This window comes from Artemia franciscana, chromosome 3 (assembly GCF_032884065.1).
Source record: "Artemia franciscana chromosome 3, ASM3288406v1, whole genome shotgun sequence".
Lineage (NCBI taxonomy): Eukaryota > Metazoa > Arthropoda > Branchiopoda > Anostraca > Artemiidae > Artemia > Artemia franciscana.
Genome location: NC_088865.1, coordinates 16671510 through 16681917, shown reverse-complemented (window position 1 = coordinate 16681917; position 10408 = coordinate 16671510). Strand labels below are relative to the sequence as shown.

General features: G+C 34.6%; 1 protein-coding gene across 2 annotated transcripts in view; it reads left to right on the top strand.

Moving 5' to 3' along the window:
• Nucleotides 1-2014: 2014 nt before the first annotated feature.
• The window catches only part of LOC136024953 (ionotropic receptor 25a-like), a 106889-nt gene continuing 98495 nt past the window's right edge, over nt 2015-10408 (top strand). Inside the window, exon 1 of one of the 2 annotated variants that reach the window (XM_065700548.1) lies at nt 2015-2153. In XM_065700548.1, coding sequence (XP_065556620.1) covers nt 2025-2153 — 129 coding nt within the window. In that variant the 5' untranslated portion in view covers nt 2015-2024. Of the gene's footprint in view, nt 2154-9352; nt 9470-10408 lie in introns of those variants that run through there. The other variant, XM_065700549.1, reaches the window with a different exon arrangement.

Genomic DNA, 10408 nt, shown 5'->3' with positions numbered 1-10408 from the left:
AACTTACAACCCTCACCCTAGGGGCTGAAGGGCAGGAGGGCTGGTATCCTTAAAGAAATAATTTCCGGGCCTTCCAAATACTTTGAACAAAATGGCTATCTCAAAATTTTGATTGGATATGTTTGGGGAAATGGTGGGCGTAGGAGGGGTGTTAGTTCCCCTTCAATCACTTTGACCATATTTTAAGGCACTAGTCCTTTCAATTTCCAATCGAATGAGTCCTTTTTGAAGTTTCTATGGCAACTCCTTCGATGTGAAGTGCCCTGGTAAAAAAAAAAAAAAAAAAAAAAAGCAAATAGATAATACATTGTGCCCACATCGCTCTTTACTTAGGCAGCGCTATTGCGCTGCCTATGATAAATAGCTCTTTAAAAGTACCGAAAAACAACTTTAAAGTAAAGAGTGAGGTATTGACGGGGGGTGGGCAACTCCCCTCATATATGAGGGGAGTTGTGAAATTCATATATGAATTTCTGTTCATTTTGAGTTTACAAGTCACTCTTTACTTTCAGTTGAAAAAAAATATTTTAAAAATAATTTAATTTCTGATCGTTATTTAAATAATGCTGAGAAATCCAGCTCCCCTCAATTGAGAGTTCTCTCCAGCCATTAGAGATTCCTCCATGGAAAGATCCTTTCACATATCCCCCCCTCCACCAGAAAAATTCTCCTGAAAACGTCTGAATACTTCCCAATAATCAATATTATATGTAAACAATGGGCAAAGTTCACTGCTCGCAGCCCATCCCCTTGGGACCGTTAGGGGTTAAGTAATCCCCAAAGACACAGTTATTTAATTTTCCGACTATGCTGAACAAAATGCCTATCTCAAAGTTTTTATCGGGTGACTTTGGGGGAACATAAGCGTGGGAGGGGGCTAGCTGCCCTCTAATGTCTTTGGTCACTTAAAAAGCGCAATAGAACTTCTGATTTCTGATGAAATGAGTCCTCTTCAAATTGTCTACGGTCATTTTTTTGATATGATCATCCCTGGAAAAAAAACAAAAAAAAAACGCATCTTTGACCTTTCTTCTGGCAAATAATGCAAAATTCCACATTTTTGTATAGAGGAGTTTAACTTTTACAATAGGGTTTTCTGGTATGATGAATGTGATGAAGTGATTTTCATTAAGATCACCTCATGTTTTGGGGATGTTTCACCCCTTTTTAAAAAATAAGGCAAGTTTTATCAGACTCGTAACTTTTGATGGGTAGCCTACCATTACATTTTATGAATTTTATATATTTTGAATAAGCATCAAAATTTGATTGTTTTGATGTATCTATTGTTATCAAAATTCTGCTTCTTAGAGTTTCGATTACTACTGAACCACTCTTTTTGTTTGAAAACTGAAAAGATATAAAATTGTATTTTCTTTTTCCATGAAAAAGACCCTATCAACTAAAAGCGAACTAAATTAATTTAAAAAGCCTTTTCCACAAAATAAGCTTTCAAAGAAAAGTAAAGAGCTCTATTAAACCAAAAATGAGCAGAAATAAAGTGAAATAATCTTCCAAGCGAAAAACTATTATATGTCACAATCTCCAAATAAATAAAACCGGAAACAAACAGAAATTACAATTAAAAACCGAAAGGAACTGAAAACGAGCAGAAATTGATGGGAGTAAGGCTTAAACTTCTCATGCCTTCTCAAGGCCAGTACATAGTTTCCACTTTACTGAAAACAAAATACAAAGTACAATTTTTTTAGTATTTTTTTAACTTTAATAGACCAAAAACTATTAAGACTTTAAGGAATAAAAACAGTATATGTATATTAAACTGACAATCTACATTCCTTTGTGTTTTTTTAGTAAATTGCAAACTATTTTCTGGTCTTGAGAATATATTTACTGAATTTTCCAAATGTATTTACGCGAGAAGATACATCGCAGAAAGGTCCTGCTTATTTCTTTCAGCTTGAAAACCAAATATGCGCATTCATTTTAATATTGGCAGCGAATTAAAGTTACAACCCTAGGTTTCAACCTAATTATTTTTCACTATAGTAAGTCAGTTTCGGATGCTCAAGTCTTTGGATGTTAGAAACTTCCTTATCTTTGCGCATCCTTTGTCACTCTGTTCAATCCTACAAGCTGGAGAAAAACTTGGAATGTTTACCCGTCGTTTTTCGTGGATCGTCTTTTCAAAGGTAAGTGGTCTAATGCCTTTCAAAATATACTTTAATTCCTCCTTTATTTGCTTTTATGACTCTACGGAAAATAGGATAGCAAATAAAATTGAGCACATTTTGTACCTTGGAACACTCCCACTTACTCACGCACGAACACTGTATAGATTTTGCAAACGGAAGATCTAACCGTCTTCCAAGCGTGGAAGAACTGATAAAATTAATAACAGATTTCTATTTTCAACTGTCAGCTGGAACTCTCTTTAACGATGGTTTGCGGAAATACCTTCATAATGTAATTGAAATACTTCAGCTTCTACTTATTTTGGTAGAACCTATATTTATTTTCTGCATTTTCTGAAGTTTGAACCAACATAAACCCAAAAAATAAATTTATTTACTTTTGGCTGCGGCAATTCTGAAGGTGGAATGCTGCATGATATAAATTCCACATATGCGACATCGATAACAATATGCTTTGTGCTGGTGGCACAGTGGATAAATCTCTGCTTTGCAATATGGAGCCCAGGATTTTATCCCAACTGCCACAGGGCAGATTCAAGTACCTTCTTTGTCAAGAAGCTTCGTTAATCCATGGACTTACATATTATTACAGGAGAATCAAACAGCTGATTTAGTTTATCTGCTGATGACGGTCATATGTGATCAAAATATCCAGATTTTGTTGTTACTATTTTTCACTGTCTAATAAAAAGGATTTATCCCTATTTAAAATGTTATTTGTACGTACAGTTAATTCTTCTTTAAGGACTAAAATAAAGTGCAAGTTATTTAGGATTAGGAATTATTTTAAAGATTTGACTGCTTTGCATTTGAATGTTTGTTTAATTAACTTAAACGAACAACAATAAAAATGCAAAGGGCACAATGTTCAATGATAAAAGGGTAAGAAGAAGAAGAAAACAATAATAATGATAGTGACACAACTTAACAGGGGGAAGAGGGAAGAAAGAAAGATATAATATTACTTATTTTTCCCTTTTTGCCTTCTCAACGTTCTCATATACAAATAAATAGAAAAAGTTAACTTCTTATAATCACAAAAAATGATATTTTTACCGTGTTTTTGGATAAATATGCATCCCATTATCACCAACCATTATCAAGTTCTAATCATTATCACCAACTGCATTCAATATAATAATAATAATAATAATTTATTCCAGAAAAAGCCCGTGGGCCATAGGAAAAATACATAACAAACAAACAACAAATTAACTACATTAAATTAAAACTATTTAAAGAAAACGCTCCCGATGCACCGCTGCAATCCTGACAAACCTTGCTATCCTTTTAATACTCAGGAAATTTGTATCTTTCATTCTATCTACCATCCATATCTCATTCAATTTTTCTTTACCATACATCTCACGCCTCCAATCATTCAATTCGACACATTCACACACAAAATGTATTAAACTTTCATCCTGAGATCCGCACATAGGACAAGCAATAGATTCTACCTTCTCCCCTTTTCTCCCTTGATACTTTCTTTTCTCCCCAATCAAAAATCCATTTCCCCTCCAATCCAAATAAGCCTTCAAATCCTCTCTACTTAACCCAACCTTCCAAAATACCTCCTCCCCCCAACTACCCTTTATCTGTCTATACAATTTTAACGACCCTGAACGATCCAGACTTGCCCACCATATCTGTATTTCTTGGTTCTTCAACCTCTCTTGTACCTCCCTTATTACTATTTCCTCCATACCCATAATCCCCTTTCCTTCATTCCACCATTCCCCTAATCCACACTTATCTAAGATATCCTTAATCTCCGCCGGCCACCCTGTTTTACTATTCTGTCTCAACGCCTCTAAGTATGCTGCCTTTGCTACCGTAAATCTCTGCATACCCAGTATCCTAACCCAATATCTCACCATGGTCACTAGCCTCATAGATCGCAGCGATACTAGCCCTAAATCCCCTTGGATTACCAAATTACTAAACGAATCCCATAGTCCTAACATCCTCTTATAATATCTCATCATAACCACCACAAGTTTTGGACCTTTCCGATAGCCCCAGATCTCTGCTCCATAATGCATCGCCGGTACTATCTTACTTGTCCAAATCCTCTTATGTACTCTAATATCTCTCACCCGTCTAAGACTACTCCTCGCTATTTCACCGCTAATATACCTCCCCCTTGCATTCGCTAGATCCAGATGCCCACTGAATTTCCATTACTAGTAAACTTTACCCCAAGATAAACAAATTCATTATTCACTGGTATAGTTTCACCTTTAAAAAAAAATTCACATCTTCACTTTCCATGGCTTTACGACCAAATACCATCACCACTGACTTCGATGTGTTCAAGATTAACTTCTTCTCTTCCAAATAAACCTCCGTAATCTCTAATAATTGTTGCAGTTTCTCCTTTGTTTCAGCCAGTAATACGATGTCGTCAGCAAATAGTAGTAAGAACAGTTTAAGCAAATCTATCGATATAATAATATACATTATAGAAGAACTAGAAAGGCTTAATTTTAGGCCAGGTACACAAAAATTTGAACTTCCACACGTATTGTGAAGATGAAGAGAATACTTCGTAATAAGCAGCTCTTAAAAAAGGACTAAGAAAGATCAAACAGTTCGTGGTAACAAACTGTAGTAAGGAGTGACCTGGCTCAATAGTAACCGAAACGAAAAATGGAATTTTGATACCAACAGTTACATCAAAAGAATTGCATTTTAATACTGATTTTAAATATATGCGACCCATCAGGTTTAGTCTTACCCATCAAAAGTTACGAGCCTGAGAAAATTTGCCTTATTTTAGAAAATAGGGGAAAACAACCTATAAGAGTCATTCTATCTTACAGAAATTACACCATCAGATTCAACGTATCAAAGAACCCTACTGTAGAAGTTACAACCTCCTATCTACAAAAACGTGGAATTTCGTATTTTTTACAAGAAGACAGATCACGGATGCGTGTTTATTTGTTGTTTTTTTGTGTTTTTTTCCCCAGGGGTGATCGTATCGACCCAGTGGCTATAGAATGTTGCGAGAGAGCTCATTCTAACGAAAATTAAAAGTTCTAGTGCACTTTTTAAGTGACCAAAAAAAATTGTAAGCATGCTTATTACTAACAAAAACGTTCGTAAAAAAAAATCTAGTTGCATTTTTAAGTTGCCGAAAATTGGCTACTAGGCCTCTCCCCCCACTCCCTTTTCTTATCAAAATTTTCCAATCAAAACTACGAGAAAGTCATTTAGCCAAAAAAAAATAATAAATAAAATAACATGCAAATTTCGTTTTAATTATTCATGCGTGGTGAGCCGAAACCAAAACATTCATTGATTCAAAAACGTTCAGAAATTAAATATATAAAAAACAAGTTTTTTTACTTCAAGCAAGGAACGACACTAAAACTGAAATCGAACATAAATTATTCTGTATATGAAAGAGGTTGTCCCCTCCTCAGCACCTCGCTCTTCACACTAAAGTTTTTTTTATTGTTTCAAAAAGTAGAGTTGTGACAAAGAGTCAAACTTTAACGTAAAGGGCGAGGTGTTAAGGAGTGGACAGTCCCTTTCATTTTGGAATAATTTTTGTTTGTTTTAAGTTTTAATATCGGTCCTTGCTTGCAGTTAAAAAAAAACTTGTTTTTTTATAATTACATCTAAGATAGGATAAAACAACTTTAGTATCAAAGGTTTAATTTTCCAACCATTTTAGTGAGCGAAAAAAGAAGATTTGATGAATTTTGGCAACAAGAACTTATTAGGAATGAAAACGGTTTTTGATCAGTAAATCCAGTCACAAAGAGCAACATAGATACAATGAATAATCTAATTGCTTGTAACTTTGGACTGTTGGGTAGTGCGACAATTTAATACGATGTGTGATTAATTTTCACATATAATTCTATTGTTTAACATTTAATTATCTTGTTCTTGCCTAAAATAAAAAATTAAGCTTTTATTTTTATTATTATTATTTTTTTTTTTTACAAACCCTTATGAGTATCAAAGATTCTGAGTCATGAACAGTTTTCACGAAACCTTTCAATTAATGAAAATACAGTTCTAAGCATATAGTGAAGGCCTACTTCTAAAAACCTCTGCCAAAGAAAAAATAAAAATAAAATCAACACCACTAAATGTGCAAGAGAGTATCTCTCCAGAAAATGTACTATGATCATATGGTTCTAGGAGTTAACCCCCCCCCCCCAAAATCGCGAAAATTATCCCCGAAAATACTCACCCCCGGAAGTTATTCCCCGAAAAATTGCTCGTTCCTCAAGATAACACTTCCTCGCTGATCGAGAAAAATATCCCCATAAATTTGCTCCTCAGAAGTTCCCCAGAAAATCTTCCCTGCAAAAATTTCCCCCGTGAAAGCGTCCCTATGTTTCCCAATAAGAAATACTATATGTTAGCAATGGACAAAGTACAAAACTTAAAAAGACACTTAAACTTCTACAATTTCGCTTTCTGATTGTTTTGTAGTTTGGGGGGGGGGTGTTTTCCATGGATTTATTATCCGAGGGTAGATTTTTGGTGAGGTATATCATCTGTGGTGTGGTATGTTCCAGGGGAGTATGTTACGCGGGGAGTATTTCTCAAAGGAGGGGAGAGGATATTTTTCAGAGGTATTTTCCATGGAAGAGGGTGAACACCGGCCACTGATCATATTAAGGTTGAAATATTTAATTCACTATTCTTTTTATGCAACAACTCAATTAGTAGAGTTTACAGCTCTTTTACAATTTTAAAATAAAAAAAAAGTTATTTCAAGTGAAATTTCTATAGAAATTCTTTTAAATAAGGGGACTAGCCCCTCCCTAAATCTTCAACTCTTTATTCGATAGTTTACTAGTTCCTTATACTACTACTGCTAAAACTACCTACAAGTCACCGCAGCACCAGGCTGCCTGAGGCCAACACGGCTACGCACACTCCTCCTACATCCTAGTCTATTCAAACCCCCCTCGTCCATATTTTCCTTAAATATTTCTTTACAATATCCTCCTGCCCCAACATTGGACGACCTGTTTTCTATTTAACCCTTGACGGTGGCCAAAAAGGACAATCTTTGGCGTTCTATCATCCTTCATTCGCAGAATCTGCCCTAGCTATCTCAACCTTTTTCTCCTTTTAGACTTAGAAAGCAGGATTGAACCCCATTTTCCATAGAGTCAACTGTTTGAAATGCAGTCCTTCAGTCGGGTTCCCATAATAATCCATAGACAATTTCTATGGAAAACATCTAGCAAACCTTCGTGCATTTTTTTTTTGTAGCGCCCATGCTTTAGAACCGTATTTGACCATTGTAATCACTGTAGCTTCCAATATTCTAATTTTGATTTGTAGAATTACCCCCTATTCATACAAACTTTTTCAACTGAGGCAAACTTTTTCAACGTTAGCATGTTCCTTAAGCAGTGGTTTAACTAGGGTTTTCCCAAAATCATTTGGTACGATTTAGATAATTTTTGTGGCCAGAATTGTCAAGACTGGGCCCCACCACTTGCCATTTCACAGGCTTCTATATATTGATTCTTATTGTAAGTAGCAACATCCAGGGAATACATATGGCGTTAAAGGGTACCCATGACTTGTAACCAACAGTCGCGTAGTTTATAGAATCTTTGTAGGTCTGTACTGAGTTTTGCGCTACATTTTCCTGGTGTCAAATATTGTGATGGCGTTGTTCTTCTAACGTAATACTTCTTTCTTCTTCATTCTAATTTCTGACACTTCCTAATTGTGTTGCGAGAGTAACACTTTCGTTTTGTCCGTTTTTTTTGTTTTTTTTTTCAAATGCCGCCGATCTCATCATCATCAAAGGCGTGGTTTGGTCCACGCCTTTTGCTTTATCTGTTGCGATTCTCACTTTTGCAAGTTTTCTAAGCACATTTATTTTTACTTCATTTTGGATGCGTCTTTTATTATTTTACCTTTTGCTTTAGCTATTTGGATACGTCTTGTCATATTTGATGGTCTGATGTTTGGAAAAAAAATTTCTTGTTGTTCAAATGACATTTATTTTCCAACCAATCAAAGTTTGATCATGCCATGTTGTTTGTACTCACTTTAGGGAACTGAACCTTAAAATAGAAGTAGCGCCCTTGTAAAAATTACAACTTTATAATTCGTTTCCTTAGTGCTTCGGTTACTTTTGGCCCAGTCTCTACGTCTTTTGGTGTTGGATGTGGATTTACAACGTTCTGGTTCACACTGCTTCTAGCTGCGGCACCGCCAGGCTCCAGTACGGCTACGCACCAAGGTTGAATATCTTCTGATCTGGTTAAATATGTTTCATTGTCGCTTGTCTTCTAACCGCAATCTCTTCTTGATGTTATGACGTTATCATAGGTTCGATATGCCACTTTGAGAAAAATTTAAATTCTCCTTTAAAGTTGTGAACTATTTTTTTCAGTTTTGTGGTCAGAAATGTCAAGCTGCCACTTAAAAAAAAAAAAAAAAAAAAAAAAAAAAAAAAAAAAAAAAAAAAAAAAAAAAAAAAAAAACTGTGTGGCCTGTTTTGAGGCTAGGCCCCCCGGCACGGGTATGCGGCAAGTTTGACTGTTTTTCCCAATTTTCAAGGAACAGCGACTGATATACAGGGTTCATTTAATTAGAATAAGAAACTTTTTAAAGAGTCAACTATCTAGCATAGAGAACAAAGCATTGAGGAGGGGGTAGCCTTTCATATACAGATTAATTTCTGTTTGTCTTGAGTTTTAATGTTGCTCCTTACTTTCTGTTTTAAAAAAACTTGTTTTTTTCAACACATACATAAAAATACATTCACAGTTATTGCTCGTTTAAAGAGACGAGATATATATCAGTGGGACTGTTATTTTACCATAAATTCTGAATATATAAAAGTCATTTATTTCAAATTAGCCATCAAAAGCTATGGGTCAAAGAAAATATGCTCTATTTTTGAAGAAAAGGAGCAAAAGACCCTGAACAGGGCAAAAAATTTTAATCAAATTTACACCATCAAATTCAGCATATTAGAAAACTTCATTGCTGAGTTTTCTAAAATATATCTAAAATGTCTTTCCAAACATGACACACATTTCATAACGCGCAATATGGGAAGTTCCCAGATCATCAGAGCAATATAATCAATTGCTACTTGGTTTTCCATTTGATCAGATCATAGCTTATGGATCACAGGTTTCCCTTTCCCATAAGCTCATCGTGATGCGATAAGCATTTATCGTTGCTTGTACGTGAAAGCGGGGTCATGAAAAATGGTTTAGCTTGTGGGGTTTTAGATGTGTTTCAGTAATCTCTAAAGGAAAGGACTTTTCGTCACCATTCGTATAAATATTTAGACTGTGATCCAGGTATTTATCCTCTTTTCTTTAATTATGCAAACATTCATATGCTAATAGCTTTTGATGAGCAAATTAGTGACTAACGAATGTTTGTGTGCTTATAATCAGTATAAATAATTAATTCTACTTATGCGTACACTGTCATCAAAGCGTCTTCATTTTGGGGGGAGGGGATGGGCTAGTGGGATCCATGAGGAATGCATTGAGATTACAGCCATTTGCCAAAACTTAAATCCTGAAAAAAAATTTGTTCGATATTCCTAGAAGGGTATACTACATATATATATATATATATATATATATATATATAAATATATATATATATATATATATATATATATATATATATATATATATATATATATATATATATATATATATATATATATATATATATATAAACATCCCCAAAAAGGGGAGGTAATGATCTTAAGATTACACCAATAAAACAAATTCAATAAAATGAGAACACTATTGAAAAGGTTTCTAGTCCTTAGCTTCAAACTTGTAAAATCGTATTTTTTTTTTTTTGTAGAATGATGATCACTAACACGTCTTTGTTTTTTGTTTTTTTTTACCCAGGGCATTATCGTACGGTTTTAGAATATTGGGAGATGCCTCATTGAAATAAAAGCTGAAATTTCTAGTGCCATTTTAATTAGAAAAGAGATTTTACCGCAGCCAAGTCACGTTTTCTGTAATTTTGCGGTGCAAAATAATTTTGACATTTGGTGCTATTTCGTGAAATTTGGTGACTTTTGGCACCTCAAGCAGTCGATTCGTAAATTCATTCGTGAATGTTTTGAAAAACAATCAGTAAGTAAAGCATTTGTGATTGGAAACTGGCCGCATTTGCTTGACCCAATAATGCTTACAGCACAAAACTAGTACAGCTTTAGCGTAAAGAGTAGGAGGTGTGCCCTATTTCGTAAACATATAATTTCTGTT